Genomic DNA, 20,327 nt, shown 5'->3' with positions numbered 1-20,327 from the left:
GGCGGCCATCTTTAACAGGGCAAAGCGGAGGAGGCCGTTTTCAGCCACGGCGGCCATCTTTAACAGGGCAAAGCGGAGGAAGCAGTTTTCAGCCACGGCAGCCATCTTTTACAGGGCAAAGCGGAGGAAGCAGTTTTCAGCCACGGCGGCCATCTTTTACAGGGCAAAGTGGAGGAGGTCGTTTTCAGCCACGGCGGCCATCTTTTACAGGGCAAAGCGGAGGAAGCAGTTTTCAGCCACGGCGGCCATCTTTTACAGGGCAAAGCGGAGGAAGCAGTTTTCAGCCACGGCGGCCATCTTTTACAGGGCAAAGCGGAGGAGGCCGTTTTCAGCCACGGCGGCCATCTTTTACAGGGCAAAGCGGAGGAGGCCGTTTTCAGCCACGGCGGCCATCTTTAACAGGGCAAAGCGGAGGAGGCCGTTTTCAGCCACGGCGGCCATCTTTAACAGGGCAAAGCGGAGGAGGCCGTTTTCAGCCACGGCGGCCATCTTTAACAGGGCAAAGCGGAGGAAGCCGTTTTCAGCCACGGCGGCCATCTTTTACAGGGCAAAGCGGAGGAGGCCGTTTTCAGCATAGATATGGTTTTCAGCCACAGCGGCCATCTTTTACAGGGCAAAGTGGAGGAGGTCGTTTTCAGCCACGGCGGCCATCTTTTACAGGGCAAAGTGGAGGAAGCCGTTTTCAGCCACGGCGGCCATCTTTTACAGGGCAAAGCGGAGGAGGCCGTTTTCAGCCACGGCGGCCATCTTTTACAGGGCAAAGTGGAGGAGGCCGGCAGATTTCTGCATTTTAAGTTAATTTAGGTGTCAATAAACTGTTTAAGAGGAGTGATCATCAGCGCTGTGTCACTCTCCCTGCGTCAGATGCTTAAACGCGCCCGACACGCTGCTTCAGCTGCTCAGACGTGCTGCGCCTGCTGCTCAAAACGCGGCGCGGGACCTTTTGCTGCGCCTTGACGCGCGTCAACCATTGACTATGCATGTAAACTCGCTGCTTCTGTCGCGCCAGCTACGTCCAGTGTGAACGCAGCATTAGTCATTCGTTGCGTTCGCCTGTCTGCTAAGCTCAAAACAACCGCGCCTGGCTTGATGGAGAAACCAGGAGAACAGCTGTGCATATTTACGACAGTGCACTTTTACTTTCGCCCTCTGGGGGGAGCCTCGCTGGAAAATCAACACCGGTTGCATAGTGTACCTTTAATCTACCCAGCCAATTAACCAGGTGAGTCCAATCTGCACAGGTTAATTCACGGTGAAGATTGGACTCACCTGCTTCAGTGGCTGGGTAGAACAAATACATGACATGGAGATGACTTGTTGACTCCACATTGCCCATGTCTGCTGATTATTAAGTTACTGGTGAAGCTGTTAGCATCCAGCAGATCTAAAGAAGGCATCTGACTAACTGGTCCTTCTGAGCTCGGACAGCAGGGGGCAGCATCAGCTGCAACAAACCGCATCTGTTCCTCTTTGAGGCTGTTAGTGGAGCAATGGAAGACTGGTAGAAACCAGGGAGTCTCATTACTGACCCAGAATCACTTTTATTAAAAATACTGATCAATTACAGGCAGAAATGAAACGAAAAGCTTAAAATAATGAAGAAAGGTTTGGATCCGACTGGAAGGAGTTCTGAAGCATCTGGAGACGCGCGGTGGTGAATCGGACCTTCAGAGACGAGCTGAACCGGGCTTCTCTTGGTACAGTTCCTAGCTTCCAGCAGTTGTTCGGACCGGTTCTGTTCTGATCCGTGTTTCCATTCAGACGAGCCGGTCCTTTGGTTCTGGCCGTGAATCGGGTCGGTCTATGAAGACAGTTGGCGTTCAGACGGTAAACAGGAAGCAGCCTGCAAACAGACTGACTGATTCTGATGCTGACTGGGCCTCCTTTAACACTGGGAGGAGGAGGAGTTGATCAGAGTGATGAAGAGTTCGGTTTTTTTAATAAAAAAAAAAAGAAAAACAACGATCAGTTCTGAGCGATTTGAGCCCAAACCCAGGAACATGATCAGAACAGGTCTGAGCCGGTGCGGGCCGGCGGGCGTCACTGCCCCGGGCAGAAGGGGCAGGAGTTGTTCTGGCTGGACTGCAGCCACATCTGGATGCAGTCTGAGTGGATGGTGTGGGAGCAGCTCAGCGGGTGCCGGTTCTCCGGGTCCACATACTTCTGGCACATCAGGCAGAGTTTCCGGGTCTCCGGTGGAGCGGCTCTCTGCTGGGGGGGCGCGGGACGCTGGATGGGTCCCGGAGGGGGCCGGCCGGCGGGCCCCGGTGCCAAGCGCTCGTTCTGGCTCAGCTTGAAGGCGATCTGCTCGTACAGGTCCTCGATGGACATGCCCGCCAGCTTCCCACAGGAGCTCTTCACCTGCTGCAGCAGAACCATCAGCTGCTGCTTGCTGCACTGGGGGAACCGCGCCCCCAGCTTCTCCAGGATCTTCTCCAGCTTCTCTGGAGCCGAGGGGGCGGGAGGAGGGGGGGAGGGAACCACCGGGGGGGACGGGGACAGGCTGGGAGGGGGGGTGGCCCTGGGCGGCGGCCGGCTGTGGTACTGATGCTGCGGCTGGAAATGGGCCGGATGCTGCAGATGTGGAGCCGGGTAGAACATGTGGGGAGGAGGGGGGTGGAAGGGCCCGCGGTACCCGGGGTGGCGGGGGAGGGGGTGTCTGTGGCGCGGGGCATAGAAGTGGGGGAGGGGCGGCGTCACCATCCGGGCCTGGGCCGCCGACTGCATGACCTGATTGAAGCGGAGGTCCGCCTGCAGAGACAGAGAGCCTTCCGTTAAGCAGGAGTAGACTGAAACGGCGCCGTCTGGGGGTCGGACCCGTCCTCACCATGGGCACCGCCGGCAGGGATGGTACGTTGATCCGGGGGAGGGACTCCATCTCCCGACCCTGCTGCAGCTGCTGCAGAACCTCCTGGAAGCGGCTCTGCAGCTCCGCTTGGTTCTTCCGGACCAAACCTTCCTTCTTCTCCCACTTCCCCTTATCCTGGTGGTACTGCTGAGGGAACTCAACCCGCAGAACGTTCAGGTACTGAGCCACCTGGAGGGGGAGGAGCCAGAAACATTTATTCCCACTGGAGACCTGGCGCCCTGACTGACAGATTACTGCTAAAAGCTAACCCCCTACAGCTAACTGTGAAAAGCTAACCCCAATAGAAAACTGTTAGCCACCACAGCAACATGCTAAAAGCTAACCCCAACAGAAAACCATTAGCGTTGTGGCTAACTCCAACAGCTACCTGCTAAAAGCTAACCCCTAACAGAAAACATTAGCCACCACAGCTAATCCCCTACAGCTACCTGCTAAATGCTAAACCATAACAGAAAACATTAGCCACCACAGCTAATCCCCTACAGCTACCTGCTAAATGCTAAACCATAACAGAAAACATTAGCCACCACAGCTAATCCCCTACAGCTACCTGCTAAATGCTAAACCATAACAGAAAACATTAGCCACCACAGCTAATCCCCTACAGCTACCTGCTAAATGCTAAACCATAACAGAAAACATTAGCCACCACAGCTAACTACTATAGCTACCTGCTAAAACCTAATCCCTAGGACAAAACCATTAGCCACCACAGCTAACCCCTACAGCAACATGCTAAAAGCAAACCCCAAACAGAAAACCGTTTGTGTTGTGGCTAATTCCTACAGCTAACTGCTAAAAGTTAACCCCTTACAGGAAATCATTAGTCACCACCGCTAACCCCCTACAGCTACCTGCTAAAAGCTAACCCATAACAGAAACCATTAGCCACCACAGCTAATCCCCTACAGCTACCTGCTAAATGCTAAACCATAACAGAAAACATTAGCCACCACAGCTAATCCCCTACAGCTACCTGCTAAATGCTAAACCATAACAGAAAACATTAGCCACCACAGCTAATCCCCTACAGCTACCTGCTAAATGCTAAACCATAACAGAAAACATTAGCCACCACAGCTAACTACTATAGCTACCTGCTAAAACCTAATCCCTAGGACAAAACCATTAGCCACCACAGCTAACCCCTACAGCAACATGCTAAAAGCAAACCCCAAACAGAAAACCGTTTGTGTTGTGGCTAATTCCTACAGCTAACTGCTAAAAGTTAACCCCTTACAGGAAATCATTAGTCACCACCGCTAACCCCCTACAGCTACCTGCTAAAAGCTAACCCATAACAGAAACCATTAGCCACCACAGCTAATCCCCTACAGCTACCTGCTAAATGCTAAACCATAACAGAAAACATTAGCCACCACAGCTAATCCCCTACAGCTACCTGCTAAATGCTAAACCATAACAGAAAACATTAGCCACCACAGCTAATCCCCTACAGCTACCTGCTAAATGCTAAACCATAACAGAAAACATTAGCCACCACAGCTAACTACTATAGCTACCTGCTAAAACCTAATCCCTAGGACAAAACCATTAGCCACCACAGCTAACCCCTACAGCAACATGCTAAAAGCAAACCCCAAACAGAAAACCGTTTGTGTTGTGGCTAATTCCTACAGCTAACTGCTAAAAGTTAACCCCTTACAGGAAATCATTAGCCACCACCGCTAACCCCCTACAGCTACCTGCTAAAAGCTAACCCATAACAGAAACCATTAGCCACCACAGCTAATCCCCTACAGCTACCTGCTAAATGCTAAACCATAACAGAAAACATTAGCCACCACAGCTAATCCCCTACAGCTACCTGCTAAATGCTAAACCATAACAGAAAACATTAGCCACCACAGCTAATCCCCTACAGCTACCTGCTAAATGCTAAACCATAACAGAAAACATTAGCCACCACAGCTAACTACTATAGCTACCTGCTAAAACCTAATCCCTAGGACAAAACCATTAGCCACCACAGCTAACCCCTACAGCAACATGCTAAAAGCAAACCCCAAACAGAAAACCGTTTGTGTTGTGGCTAATTCCTACAGCTAACTGCTAAAAGTTAACCCCTTACAGGAAATCATTAGTCACCACCGCTAACCCCCTACAGCTACCTGCTAAAAGCTAACCCATAACAGAAACCATTAGCCACCACAGCTAATCCCCTACAGCTACCTGCTAAATGCTAAACCATAACAGAAAACATTAGCCACCACAGCTAATCCCCTACAGCTACCTGCTAAATGCTAAACCATAACAGAAAACATTAGCCACCACAGCTAATCCCCTACAGCTACCTGCTAAATGCTAAACCATAACAGAAAACATTAGCCACCACAGCTAACTACTATAGCTACCTGCTAAAACCTAATCCCTAGGACAAAACCATTAGCCACCACAGCTAACCCCTACAGCAACATGCTAAAAGCAAACCCCAAACAGAAAACCGTTTGTGTTGTGGCTAATTCCTACAGCTAACTGCTAAAAGTTAACCCCTTACAGGAAATCATTAGCCACCACCGCTAACCCCCTACAGCTACCTGCTAAAAGCTAACCCCTAACAGAAAACCATTAGCCACCATAGCTAATTCCTACAGCCACCTACTAAAAGTTAACCCATATCAGAGAAAACATTAGCCACCACAGCTAACGACTGTAGCTAAAAGCTAATCCCTAGGAGAAAACCATTAGCCACCACAGCTAACACCCTACAGCTACCTGCTAAAAGCTAATCCCTAACAATTAACCACTGCCATGTAACAGTTAAGTAGTAAAACATAAACACTAACATCTTCGACTAAAAGCGAACCCCTACCAGCTAACAGCTAATTTTTAAAAGCTAACTGCTAACTCTTAACAGCTAACCACTAACTATGTGAATCCACTGCAGTCGTCGTTGTCACCCCCTTCAGTGTGAGCGCACCATAACAGCAACAACTTGTTCCTTAACCTCTTACACCCTAAGGGGGTATAAATAAATTTCTGCCTGACAAAAACACACAAAAGTAAATCACTTATAGCCTCACAGCTATTAGATTTAAGAAGAAACTTTTGTTACGTCTGTAAAGGTTAGATGTCATAGAATGGTTTTCTGGTGTCAGCACCATGGTAGCTTTGACCCTTCCTGAAATATTAGGGACAAAATACAAAATATTTTGCATTTTTTGAACCTCGCCAAAATTTTCTTTGAAATAAACATTGCAAAACACTACCAAAATATTATTTATAGCACAAAAAAGTAGTACAGACTTTCAAATCTAAATGTTGTGTAAAAATATACCAAATTTGGACTCAATCAGATGAATCATATTTATTTTAGAATGGTATTAGTGAGAAATTTCTTAGGCGGAGAGGCCATTTTGGCACATTTATCCATAAATGTCACCAAACTGTGCCAAATGTGTTTTTTACATCAATACTGGGGGTTTGTTAAAATTACGAGGTCACATAGCAGCTGGACCCACCGGTGGGTCCGTAGGGTTCTACGGGTTAAAACAACTAAAACCTAAAAGCCAACAGCTAACCCCTAAAAGCTAACCACTAGAAGCTAACCCTTACTAGCTAACAGCTAACCCCTTCCACCTACCAAACAAAACCTACCAGCTTCTGAGAGAAGCTTCTGACTACAGTATCCGTTTTTTCCCGCGTTCACAAACACACCATGAGCTGTGAGTCCCAACCTCTGTTAGCCAGGCCTCGATCCGAGCCATGGCCACGTCTCTCTGCTTCTCCAGGGCTGTGATCTCGTCCCGTAGGGCCTGAAGCTGGGCCTTTTGGGCCTCCTTCTTCAGCCGCTCCTTCTCTTTGCTCAGCTGCTGCAGCTCCTCCTTCCAGCGCCGCTGCTCTTCACCCTGCTCCTCGCTGAGCGCCGCTAGCTTCCTGTTGTTCTCCTCCAGCTCCCGGGCCAGTCTGAGGACGGAGTAGATGGATCAGGCGGGTTTGTCCAGTTCTGGTTCTGATACTATAAAGTCGTAGGTAAGCGGCCGTTCTAAACTTTGGAGTTCTGAATTCTCCCGAGTGGTGCCCGACTTTACACCAGTGAATAAAGCGAATGTGATGGGTCGATTATCAAAAGGGCGGGATTGTTGCGGCGGAAGGTTCGCAAACTGTTTGGTTTGTGGGAAGCATCCTGCTAACCAGTTAGCAATTTAGTGCTAGCAGTTTCCCAATGGGAAATCACATTGGGACCAAGTAGCACTAAATTGGTGACGAAACGACGCTTTCAAGGAACGCTATGGACAGCGGAAACATGCAAGAGGAGGAGAGTTTAGTGTCGGAGGTCGTGGATGAGTCTCCTCCGTCTCCTTTCAATGCTCACAGACCTCAGTGTTCTGTTGTTCAATAAAAGTACTTTTTTTGGTCATTTGAGGCGAGAACATTATACTTAATGCGTCACTATATAGCCCATATTCCGATTTAAAGCGTAATTTCCAAAAAAATTTCCCAAGTGGAGAGGACCGCGGCAACCAGCAGAACTCCAAGGTAATGGCAGCCGGGGCTGATGTCAGCCCGTCTGCAGCAGCCGGGGCTAACGTTAGCCTGTCCGCAGCAGACGAGGCTAACGTTAGCCCGTCTGCAGCAGCCGAGGCTAACGTTAGCCCGTCTGCAGCAGCCGGGGCTAACGTTAGCCCGTCTGCAGCAGCCGGGGCTAACGTTAGCCCGTCTGCAGCAGCCGGGGCTAACGTTAGCCCGTCTGCAGCAGCCGGGGCTAACGTTAGCCTCGGCTGCTGCAGACGGGCTAACGTTAGCCTGCAGAAGATAACGGAGAAGAAAATAGATTTTTTTTTTTTTTCAAATAGAAATTTTCAATTTGGGGACAATATGGTCTGATAAAGACTGCATTTATATACACGTTTAAGCCAGAATGACATTTAAAATTTGCTTCCCTACGACTTTAACTGTCAATGGTAACGGTTGATGCTTCTCTTGTTGAAGAGAAACGTGGAGTGAAAGGAGCCAGAGGGATCCTGTCACTCTTCGGTCGTTTTCTCTGCGTTCTCTATAACCTCAGACATCCATCGGACCGCTTCCTGTTTTCAATCAGAACTTGGAGCTTCTTCTCTGGGAAGGCAGAACCAGCTGGAAGGTTTGTTTCATGGATGAAAACACAAGCAGGAAGCTCCTCACCGGTTCCTCTCCTCCTCCGCTCGGCTCCTCTCTGACATCAGCTCCCGTTTCTTGCTCTCAAAGTTCTTCCTGGTTGCCTTGGAGTTGTTGAGCTGCAGCTTCACTCTCAGAGATTCCAGTTTCTCCATCAGAGCCTGAAACAGAATCAGAGTGAACCTCCCAGAAAAACCTCCAAGCGGCTGGCTGAAGCCCGCGGCTCGTCTGGATCACCTGGTGCTGCCGCCTGCCTTCCTCCACCCTCTTCCTCAGCTGCGCTCTGTGCCTTTCCTGCGCCTCCTCCTCCTCCTGCTGCTCCTTCTGCAGCTGCTCGTAGCGCTCCTTCAGCTGGGAGCTGTACTGGAACACGGCGGCCGTCTGACTCTCCCAGTCCGCCTCCGTGTTCACGCCGGACTCGGTCGTGGTTCTGTCCGTCTGCACCGCCTGAACTTTATGGATGGAGTCTGAAAGGAGGTGGCAAAAATTAAACAGAGGAAGACGACGTGGTATTTAGGAGATGAGAGCAAATCAAACTATTTCTAACATCTCTAGGGTTTGAATTTCTTAATGAATGTCAGAATCGGCTTTTATTTCTCTAACAGCTAAAGTTCATTTTCATTCCTTAAGCTGTTTTTAGCGCCACACTTTTTCCTTCCACTTCATTTTCTTTTAATCAACTCAAGCACTTGAATGAACATCTCTGTTGGATAATGTCTCCCACCTAGTGACGTTCTGAGCTGAGCCAAGGCTTCGAGGCGTGATTCATTTAGGGGAGGAGCCAAAATGGATGAGGTCTGAAGCCTCGCTACCGTGACACCGGGTGAACGCTTCAGGAAGTGGTTCAAAAAGAATTTGGACAGCCATTTAAACAGCCTCAGTATTCAGTCAAGATGTGGGACTTTGTAGGAGAGTTTGGATCAATTCTAACAATAGATTGGTTGGAAAAACAACCAATCTAGTTGGTTAAAACAATTTCAGTTAGATCAAACAATGTAATGATCAAAATCTGAGCAAGCCACTGGTTACAGATGTAACTTTAGTGTTAAAGGCGCAACAGGAGATCTTGGAAAAATGGTTCCAGCGAGATATATTTTAGCCACATGGTAAAAATGCATCAGAAAAGATCTGATTGCTGTGTGATGAACTGTTACCACTGCTAGTGGCGTCAGCTGTAAGACATTGACTTTCATTTCTCAGGTTGATGGTTTAAGTCCCACGTTAGACTTTTGAAGTTGCGATAATGCTAAAGTATTTTGGCTAATGTGACTAATTTGTTGTGGTTTGCCTCAGTAAAAACACTGTGGAAAAAATATAATGTATGAAAAAAAAATGACTAACACCTTTCATTTTGCTCATATCTCCCGATTTGCACAAAAACTTTCATTGTCTGCTGGAGCTTATTTGACAAAAATTCCATATAAACTGTGTAAATAAAATAAATTGTTATATTCTGAGACATTTTACACACAAAAAAACTTACAAAAGATTTTATTCTACACACCAATCATTTAGAATTTCAAAGGAAAGGAAGGGAAAATGACAATTTTATTACTAATTGTAGTTCTGCACTCCACCAGTAGGTGGTGACATGTTCATATGAACCTTCGTGAACTCTCTGGATGGTTCAATGCCTCATGAGGCTTCATCTCGCCATCACTACCCCCCCCCCCCCCCCCCCCCCATGCATGAAGCTGGTGCTGAACTGGAGAGCTCCTTTAGTGACAGACTGCTGCACCCTGAATGCACCACGGTGCGTTATCAAAGATCCTTGATAAGTACTGTAAAAATGTCCATAAATCTATATTGGCTATTTATTCTCCAGGTGCACAGTTTGATATTGTTAAAACACTTTACAGTATTTTATTGTTTATATTCTAACTGTTCACTACTATGTTATTCTTATACATTTTTTTAAGGTCCATACTGGTGTTTTTTCTATAATCTTTTTGCTGCTGTAACTCCAGAATTTCCCGAATGTGGGACAAAAAAGGGATTTTCTATTCTATGAAAAATTAAATGAAAGGACAAAATGGTCGACAGCCACATTAATCAGCAACAACCTTTAGAGGCGTAGCATCCTGATGGCCAACTTTATCATTAAAGTCTACTTCCTGAAACTCTGTTTATAAAATAAAATATCTTTTTTATCTTTAGTAAGGTGACCTTGAGTGTCCAGAAAGGCGCCGCCAAGCTAGGTATTTTTTATTTATTCTATTTCGAGAATAAAGTCATAAAATTATGATAGAATAAAGTCGCAACAACAATAGTCATAAAATTACGAGAATAGTCGCAAAATTACAAGAATAAAGTCGTAAAATTACGTGAATAAAGTCAAAACGAGAATAGTTATAAAATTACGAAAATAAAGTCATATAATTACGAGAATAAAGTTGTAATATTAAGAGAATAAAGTCAAAACGAGAATAGTTATAAAATGACGAGAATAAAGTCAGAAAAAAACAAGAAACAAGTTGTAGTTTATGACAACTCTTCAAAGAAGTCCTTTCTTCCCTAAAATGAGGAATGTGGAGCATCATGTGAAGTTCCACTTTGGCATCAGTTTGACAAATCAGGAAATCTTTTAGATGGTGGTTGTTTTCCTCTCCACTGTCGCTACAAGCATGCTTAGTGGATTGCAGAAGAATCAATGAGTCGATGCAATCAGCTGGTTTTCCTTAGAAAGAAAACTTTGAATCAATCTGACGGGATGATCTGGTGAACTGGAAAGTGACCTGAGATTACATGTTTTTATTGGCACTATAGGAATAAATTTAATTTAAATATTTATTATTGATATAAATAATTTTCAAATAAAAACAAAATAATCAAAAATTATTGGAATTTTCTGAATCTTAATTAAACGAAGGAATTTTGGGATTTAAAAAATTAAAATATGAAAAATAAAAAGTGAAATTTAAAATTTGTAAGGGATTGATTTTATTTTTACTGATGAACAAACTGTAAAAGTTTTGATTTTATTTAGTTTGATGAGAGTAAAACGTTTCTCACCGCAGGAGCCTGAAAGTTTCGGTTTACTGAAAGTTTCTCTTTCTGTCGCAATGAAACCAAACCGAGCTTCAAACCAATGAATCTGTTTGAAAGAGCGAGATTTTTACCGTAAATCGTCATTTTATCCATTTCCAGCTCCACATCTGGGTCTGAATCCTCCTCGCTGTTAGTGAGCGTTTCCCAGCTAGCATCCATGCTGCTAGCTGAACTGCAAACACACACCGAGACTTCCGGGTGACGACAACAAGCCGCTAGTGACGCGTCAGCTTAGTGGAGGTGACAGAGCTTCTCTGCTGATTTGGTACAAAGAGCATTTGAAGGAAAAAAAAGTATTATATGAAAGTATTTTATTCTGAGGTAAACAACATCCTCCGCTGCTGATGACACGGACGTTTGTGTTTCCCTGAAAACGATCCGGCGGAAACATCGACCCTTGGAACGTTAGGAGACTGAGATCGTCTATAGATTTGACGAGTTCACACTAGTTCCAAGCAGGATAACTCGGACAAAAAGTGAACGTGTTTGACATTAAACGTGGTTTAGATACTCTTGGCTGGTAACCATCTTATTTGCTGAAAATACACTCACCGGCCACTTTATTAGGTACCCCATGCTAGTAACGGGTTGGACCCCCTTTTGCCTTCAGAACTGCCTCAATTCTTGGTGGCATAGATTCAACAAGGTGCTGGAAGCATTCCTCAGGGAGTTTGGTCCATATTGACATGATGACATCACACAGTTGCCGCAGATTTGTCGGCTGCACATCCATGATGCGAATCTCCCGTTCCACCACATCCCAAAGATGCTCTATTGGATTGAGATCTGGTGACTGTGGAGGCCATTTGAGTACAGTGAACTCATTGTCATGTTCAAGAAACTAGTCTAAGATGAATCCAGCTTTATGACATGGCGCATTATCCTGCTGAAAGTAGCCATCAGAAGTTGGGTACATTGTGGTCATAAAGGGATGGACATGGTCAGCAACAATACTCAGGTAGGCTGTGGCATTGCAACGATGCTCAATTGGTACCAAGGGGCCCAAAGAGTGCCAAGAAAATATTCCCCACACCATGACACCACCACCACCAGCCTGAACCGTTGATACAAGGCAGGATGGATCAATGCTTTCATGTTGTAGACGCCAAATTCTGACCCTACCATCCGAATGTCGCAGCAGAAATCAAGACTCATCAGACCAGGCAACGTTTTTCCAATCTTCTATTGTCCAATTTCCACGAGCTTGTGCAAATTGTAGCCTCAGTTTCCTGTTCTTAGCTGAAAGGAGTGGCACCCGGTGTGGTCTTCTGCTGCTGTAACCCATCTGCCTCAAAGTTCCACGTACTGTGGGTTCAGAGATGCTCTTCTGCCCACCTTGGTTGTAACGGGTGGTTATTTGAGTCACTGTTGCCCTTCTATCAGCTCCAACCAGTCTGGCCATTCTCCTCTGACCTCTGGCATCAACAAGGCATTTCCGCCCACAGAACTGCCGCTCACTGGATGTTTTTTCTTTTTCGGACCATTCTCTGTAAACCCTAGAGATGGTTGTGCGTGAAAATCCCAGTAGATCAGCAGTTTCTGAAATACTCAGACCAGCCCTTCTGGCACCAACAATCATGCCACGTTCAAAGTCACTCAAATCACCTTTCTTCCCCATACTGATGCTCGCTTTGAACTGCAGGAGATTGTCTTGACCATGTCTACATGCCTAAATGCACTGAGTTGCCGCCATGTGATTGGCTGCTTAGAAATTAAGTGTTAACGAGCAGTTGGACAGGTGTACCTAATAAAGTGGCCGGTGAGTGTATATATATATATATATATATATATATATATATATATATATATATATATATATTTTTTTTTTTTTTTTTTACTTTCATTGCTCTTAAAGAATTGTGCGTCTTGGAAAGAAACCAACGACTAAAAACTTTGTTAAACTATGTTAAAAGAAGCCAGTTTTTATGGAAAACCCCTATTTAAACATTAGTCTCATCCTTATTTAGATGATTTTAGTTTTTTTATCCTTTATGTTCTATATTATTATCCTCTTTATACATATATTTTATCATCTTTCTTGAATGTTTATCATTTTTGATATGCATAATCACTTGACCGTAATCATATAGGTCATGACTTTAATAAATAAATAAAAAATGTAAAGAGCGGTTTGAAAATAGTTTATTCAAAACGCTAAACTCTTAATAGAAATATTTATTAAATAAAATAGGTAAAGAAGGAAAATACATATTTTAAAAAAAATCTGAATTGCAAGAGATGATTTTGATTTTATTTTAAAAAGCTAACATTTCTAAAATCTAACATTTGAATAGGAAAAAAATGTAAATAAATTACCAATAAATAAATACAAAATCAGTAAAGAATTATTTTTTTTAATATGATTTTCCCTGTTATATTTCTAGAACTAACTTCTTTCCACAGAATTTCTGAGCTAGGCATGAATCAGAGATCAGAGTGAGACATCCTGTTCATCCCGCCCCTCTCTGGTTCCCAGCGGGACGGTCACATGACGCAGCAGGAGAACCTCCTGACTCCCGCTCCTCCTCCCTTCCTGTCAGCTCCCCAGCCCTTGGATCTCAGTTAGCAGCAGGACCATGGCGGACACATCCCGGGACCCCCCTCCGGACCGAACCGACTTCCATGAGGTGGAGGACGGTGAGGACCTGTTCCCGGAGCCGAGCGCCCCCCAGGAGGTGAGGCAGGAGGGGGGATGCAGGGGGTGATGGAGGGGGGAGGCCGAAAGCCGGGGCAGGGCGGGATGTATCCGGATGTCAGCGGACTCTCCCCTTCAATCTAAGCTCTGAAGCCGGGAGTTCGGTTCGGTTCGAGTCATTTTAAGATAAAAATGGCGCTTCTCTCCTGGGATGGAGAATAAACGGTGGCCTTCATTGGCACAGGTACAGGAGCCGATGAGGGTCTTTATTCTGTAGGTGTTCGCAGGCGGTCAGGTGACGGTCACAGGTAAACAGGGTGGTGCCTTCAGGGGGGGCAGGGAAAATCCAAACTCTGTGTGCTCCTCACATCTGGGATTTTAGACCAAAACTAAAGAAAAACAACTTTGCAGAATAAATAAAATGAGGCTAACGGTTATTATGGGATGTTTGACAGCAGGGAGAGGGCAGAAATCCTCCACATTGATCTGTGTTTTGTTGGTTTTAGTCCAAACCTGCTGATATGAGGAAGTGATAAAAGTCTGCAGGTTCCTGATGGTTGGTGTAAATAAAGCAGAAAATGAGGCAGTTATGAGATCTTCATCATCATCATCATTTGATTGTTTCTAAACTGTTTGGTGCGTTTATGGAATCAAAGAAACATCCGATTCTTCAGTGTCTAATCTTCGGATCACAGAGAACTGGTTCTGGTTCCGGTTCCTGGTGATTTAATCGGCACACAGAGTTCTTCATTACAGACCCAAAAAGGTTTTATTTACTTGAATCAACTTTTATTCTGCCTTAGAGAATTGATCCGAGCTCAGGTCCGGGTTCTGGTTCTGCTTGGTGCCATCCGTGCCGGGTTCTGCAGTAGATCCCTTCCTGTAGTGGAGGAACCGGTTCTGACAGAGAGGAGAACGTGATGTGTTTAGATCGGGGTTTATTGGACCCTTGGTGTGATTAAGGACCAAGCATCTGGAGAATGCTTGGATTGGACCTTCAGAACCAGGACTAAATAGAAAGAAGGTCTGCAGAGGTCCGATCTCTGGTTCTGTTGGGTCTTTTTCTTCTCTGGTTTTTAATCTAAAATGTTCTGGTATGTTTTAACCCTTCGTGGACCGGCTCTACTCATCCTTAGTTTCTGGGTTTTCTTTTTTTTTGGTCTGTTTTGCTTCTAAACACTCGGATTCGCCTCGTTTGGGCCTTAGTTTTATTTTTTACTGCTGAAATCAGACATAGTTCCCTCTGCATGGTTCTGATCGGGATAACCGGAACATCCTCGGGTCCATTTCCTCCTTAAATCCACCTTAAAGTCGTAGGGAAGTCATATTTAAATGTAAAATCATTCTGGCTTAAACATGTATATAAATGTATTCTTTATCAGACCATGTTGTCCCAAAATTTCTATCAAAAAAAAAAAAAATCCTGTCTCAAAATCTCTTTTTCTTTGTTATCTTCTGCAGGCCAGTTAGTTCTACGTCAGCCTGAACACCTAAATTCAGCCAATCATATATCAATCACATTTTTCGGTCATAGCATCTTGATTCATATGTCGCAGCTAAAATACGCAGCGGTTGAAACCAGAATCCTTTCCTTTCCCACTGAGTTGCGTCCCAGTGTTCACGGGGATGGACGTCTGTGTCTTCGGCAGGCGTAGAGCTAACAGAACTGGCAGCGTTGCGAGGCAAGGGCTCAAACATGTACGGCTGGAAGCCTTCTACACCAAACCAAGCTTCTGCCGCCCTGGCGTCCTCTTCCACAACATCTTCGTCCCCGCTTTCCTCCACTAAATAAAAAATGGATGACGGAGGAGACTCATCCACGACCTCCGACACTAAACTCTCCTCCTCTTGCATGTTTCCGCTGTCCATAGCGTTCCTTGACAGCGTCGTTTCTAAGGCACCAATTTAGTGCTAATTGGTCCCAATGGAATTTCCCATTGGGAACCTGCTAGCACTAAGTTGCTAACTGGTTAGCAAGATGCTTCCGACAAACCGGCCACAACCAAACTTGCTTGTGAACCATCCGCCACAACAATCCCGCCCCCTTGATAATCGACCAATCACATTCACTTCATTCACTCGTGTAAAGTCGGGCACCACTCGGGAGAATTCGGAAATGCAACATTTGGAACAGCCGCTTCCCTACGACTTTAAATAACACTTCATAACCTATAAGTATTAAATAACCAGGAGACGTGACAACAGATTCTGATAGGAATTGTATTCGTATTCAGATCAGAGAAGTTAGAGTTACAGAAGGCAGCTGCTCACCTCTCAGGAAGTGGCCCCCATTAACAGTTAAAAAGGCATTTTATTCATCTTCAGTCTGCCACATCATTACATCATCCCCGTTAGCAGATGAGGAGACATCCATGGCTCCAGCCTTATCAAAATATTACATTTTGTTCTTAGCTGAAGGACGCCGCTCTCCTTCCATTTCCAAATCTTTGCCACGTACAGAATGAAGATTATAACGATATATCTGGACAGAGGAACTGTTATTATTAGATAAACTATTGTGGAAAACATCAATTCCAACTCGCAACAGGCAGCTAATATTAAGGTGTAATAAACTCACATCAATGATAATGATCCTACCAGAATAAATAATGCTGAGATTATTAGACAGAATCTGTTTTAATCTGGATTATTTAGGCCTGATTATCTACGCCTGCCGAAGACACAGACGTCCATCCCCGTGAACACTGGGACGCAACTCAATGGGAAAGGAAAGGATTCTGGTTTCAACCGTTGCGTATATTAGCTGCGACAGATGAATCAAGATGCTACGACCGAAAAACATTTGATTGACAGATGACCGTTGATATATGATTGGCTGAATTTAGGTGTTCTGGCTGACGTAGAACTAACTGGCCTGCAGAAGATAACGAAAAAAACACAGATTTTAAGACAGGATGTTTTTTTTAAATCACACATTTTCAAAATTTTGGGACAATATAATCTGATAAACACTACATTTATATACATGTTTAAGCCAGAATGATTTGACATTTAAATATGACTTCCCTACGACTTTAAAGAGTTTGGCCAGTCTTTAAGAATTCCTATCATAGTTTTCTTCTTACACTGATGATTTTTCTGTTCCATCCTGCTTTGACTTTTTCTCATGCTTCCTTCCACTTTGCCGACTAAGAAGAGAGGAAGTTAGCCGTTATCATCACTCATTTCCTGCGCGCTCGTTCATCTTCTCCTCTGGTTTTGTCCTGTCAGCTAGAATCTCTGCGAACTTCAGCTGTGGGTCTGGTTCTGGTTCTGGTTCTGCAGGCTCTGGCTTTGAATCCTCCACCTGTTGGTCCTCCATAGAACCATCTGAGTGATGATCACAGTAACCGGAGCCGATCAGCAGGGAGAGTTGCGACACTCTGTGGTTCTGCTGCAGACGGAGCTTCATCTATGGATCTGAATTTAATGCTGAGGTTCTACTTTTTCATCCACAGATGTTAAAGGAATAGTACACCCAAAACATGATTAGCCTTCATTTTCTACTCACCCCCATGCTGAACAACACTCTGGAGTACTTTTTTGATATCTCAAATGCATCTGGAGATCTGGGAGGCTTCTTGCTGTCTGCTGACATTCAAATAATGGAGGTCTATGGCGCCCGAGGCAGAAAGGTCCATAAAAGTCCACAAAAAACGTGTCAATATTCCTCCATACTGCTCGTCCAATGTATTCCAAGTGTCCTGAGTGGGTAGCGTCCAGAATTTACTCGAAACGAAGTCATTTAGAATGTTTTTAGAGCATAAACAGTAGTGTATAGGATTTCCTAAAAGCGCGAGCCGGCGCATTCACGACTAGGGGTGTGCAAAATAATCGTCAAAATAAATAATCAAAATAAATAATGATGCATCGTGATTCTAATTTTCGTGATCTACTGCATCGATTCTTGACGCCAAGTATCGATTATTAATTCTAAAAAATAAATAAATAAAATTGCATAAATGGTTGGCGATCATCAGCCAAAAACAAGTGTAATACAATTTCCAGTCCAGTAGATGTCGCTGTGAATGTGTTGACGCACGCTGCCTTGTGTCACAAGCATTTCCGGCCGGGGAATACTGCGCCGAGTCATTCAAAAACAAAACATGGAGGAGAAAATATTACAATGCATCGCAATAATTCAAGTATTGTGATGCATCGTGACAGAATCGCATCGTGGCCTGTGAATCGTGATTCAAATCGAATCGTGACTTCTTTGGCAATACCCACCCCTATTCACGACGCTACAGAAACCGCGGCAGACCAAACCAGATGAAAGTGCGCATTCAGCGTCTGCTCTGCCGATAATGCAAGCGTAGAAGAAGAAATGTGCTGTTTACCTGTGCAAAGAAAGAAACAACGAAAGAAAAATGTCTGAGGACTTCAGTGTTGAGGAAGAGCATGAGTTCTTTGCCGAGCTGAATGCGCACTTTCATCTGGTTTGGTCTGCCGCGGTTTCCGTAGACTCGTGAACGCGCTTTCAGGAAATCCTATACACTACTGTTTATGCTCTAAAAACATTCTAAATGACTTCGTTTCGAGTAAATTCTGGATGCTACCCACTCAGGACACTTGGAATACATTGGACGAGCAGTATGGAGGAATATTGACACGTTTTTTGTGGACTTTTATGGACCTTTCTGCCTCGGGCGCCATAGACCTCCATTATTTGAATGTCAGCAGACAGCAAGAAGCCTCCCAGATCTCCAGATGCATTTGAGATATCAAAAAAGTACTCCAGAGTGTTGTTCAGCATGGGGGTGAGTAGAAAATGAAGGCTAATCATGTTTTGGGTGTACTATTCCTTTAATGAAGCAGAGCTTCTCTAACGAACTGACAGAATCTGGGACTCTTTGAATCAGTTAGAACCAGGAGAGTAAAGGCTGTTTAATGCGGGATGCAGAACCGGGTCGCAGGGAGGCCCGTCAGCCTTAACTCATCCAGTACAGCTGCTCTGATGCAGATATCTCTAGTTTTTTCACTTCTGTGACATTTTAGATCCTAAAGAATGAAAAGTCTGAAGAAAAGCTGGAAAAACGAAACCATTCTTGATTGAATTCATTAAGAGAAGAAAATGGATCCGGTGTTCTGTGAGATCAGGCAGCGCAAGACGTCAGATTTGCGTTTATCCCTTCAGTTTTGTACCGAAAATAGACTTTAAACGACCTAAATGGGCGTGTATCCCTTTAGTCATGATGTGAGATCGCCATACGCTTCTAAAAACACCAAAAATTAAGTAATTAAATGGTTTTTTGTACACTGTCTGTGTGTTTCAGGCCCCAGCAGCCAGTCTGCCCGCTGTGGACGTCAGCACCAACGCAAACGGACCCAGACAGGACTCGTTTTTCGACGATGACAACGAGGATCTGTTTGCAGGTAGAAACAAACACTGGATTATTCAATACTAACCTACAGCACCTTAAAAATAGTTCTTATTTTTGATATTTTCAAACTTAGTTGGTCTTTTGTTCATTCTGTAGTTAAGATGTTTCTCAAATCTTTAGTTTTTAAATCGATTTTCTTTAGAAAAGGTTTGTTTAGATCAGAGGAAGTGAAGAAGGGAGCCGGTTGTATTTGAGGAGCCGTCGGTAAGGCAGAGGTTCGAGTGACCGATACGTGAAGCTTGGATCGATCAGGGGTCAGCTGTCAGCTTTCTGATGTTTGCAGTGGTGATAGATATGCAGACAGATTTCATTCTACTCAGTTTATTTCTAAAGCACCAATTCACATCATGTCATCTCAGGTCACTTTCCAGGTCACCAGATCATCCAGTCAGATTGATTCAAAGTTTTCTATCTAAGGAAAACCAGCTGATTGCATCGACTCATTGACTCTTCAGCAATCCCTCACACTAAGCATACTTGTAGCGACAGTGGAGAGGAAAAACTCCCTTTGAACAGGAAGAAACCTCCAGTAGAACCAGGCTCAGTGTGAGCGGCCATCTGCTGAGGCCCACTGGGGTTCAAGGAGACAGAAGCAGACATAGAAAAAGAAGCATAGATACAAAAAGCAACTGTCAACCAGCTCCACAGGCGGCCCCGTCCAGGAAACACACAGCCAGGCAGACGAGCTCCGAGCCAGCTCCCATGTCAGAGGATGAAGAGAGCACATCCAGTTAGTCACAGTCAGAGAAACAGGACTACACTGGAAAACAGGCCAAGCTCCAACATCTAGAAACAAAGGTGTTGATGGCAGCAGCACAGCTGATATTTCTCTCCAGGATGGAGTCACAGCCAAACAGGAACAGACCAGATGAAGCTACTATGAGAAAAAGCAGAGAGAGCAGAACGTTAGAGATTGCTGATGAAGGTTCTCAGTCATCCAGGTCAAAGTCATTCCGTAAAAGTTCAAAAAATATCCACTGGGCTTGGTAGTTGAAGACGTTTCTCCACCTCTCCAGGAAGCTTTCTCAATTCAAATGTCTGGATCCGCAGTGAGTTTGAGTCTTATATAGACAAGGACTTGTATTGCTTGGAAACATGCAACGACAATCCCCCCCCCCTTTAACGACCCACCTTCCATTTGCAATAATAAATAATTTAATAAATAAAGAATTCATATTATTTACAATGAAATGAACCATGTTGTGAATGGGGGGGGGGTTAAAAATTTCGAACCTGCTTATTCATTCATTCATTTTATTGTTTTTAATGACGT

At 44.8% G+C, this 20,327-nt stretch overlaps 2 protein-coding genes across 3 annotated transcripts in view; one reads left to right on the top strand and one right to left on the bottom strand.

Moving 5' to 3' along the window:
* Nucleotides 1-1,518: 1,518 nt before the first annotated feature.
* Nucleotides 1,519-11,420, bottom strand: rnf214 (ring finger protein 214). The gene is made up of 6 exons (XM_038287125.1): nucleotides 11,107-11,420; nucleotides 8,225-8,454; nucleotides 8,015-8,148; nucleotides 6,568-6,796; nucleotides 2,828-3,037; nucleotides 1,519-2,751 (listed from the first exon to the last, which is right to left on the bottom strand). The coding sequence occupies exons 1-6, from the start codon at nucleotides 11,192-11,194 to the stop codon at nucleotides 2,041-2,043; spliced, it is 1,602 nt and encodes a 533-aa protein (XP_038143053.1). The 5' UTR covers nucleotides 11,195-11,420; the 3' UTR covers nucleotides 1,519-2,040.
* Nucleotides 11,421-13,521: 2,101 nt separating this feature from the next.
* The window catches only part of snx2 (sorting nexin 2), a 32,019-nt gene continuing 25,213 nt past the window's right edge, over nucleotides 13,522-20,327 (top strand). Inside the window, exons 1-2 of one of the 2 annotated variants that reach the window (XM_038287113.1) lie at nucleotides 13,522-13,710; nucleotides 18,947-19,046. In XM_038287113.1, the coding sequence (XP_038143041.1) occupies nucleotides 13,612-13,710; nucleotides 18,947-19,046 (199 nt within the window). In that variant the 5' untranslated portion in view covers nucleotides 13,522-13,611. The remainder of the gene's footprint in view (nucleotides 13,711-18,946; nucleotides 19,047-20,327) is intronic. The other variant, XM_038287114.1, reaches the window with a different exon arrangement.

This window comes from Cyprinodon tularosa, unplaced genomic scaffold (assembly GCF_016077235.1).
Source record: "Cyprinodon tularosa strain WSP-4 unplaced genomic scaffold, ASM1607723v1 ctg235, whole genome shotgun sequence".
Lineage (NCBI taxonomy): Eukaryota > Metazoa > Chordata > Actinopteri > Cyprinodontiformes > Cyprinodontidae > Cyprinodon > Cyprinodon tularosa.
This window is presented reverse-complemented; position numbering and strand designations above follow the sequence as displayed.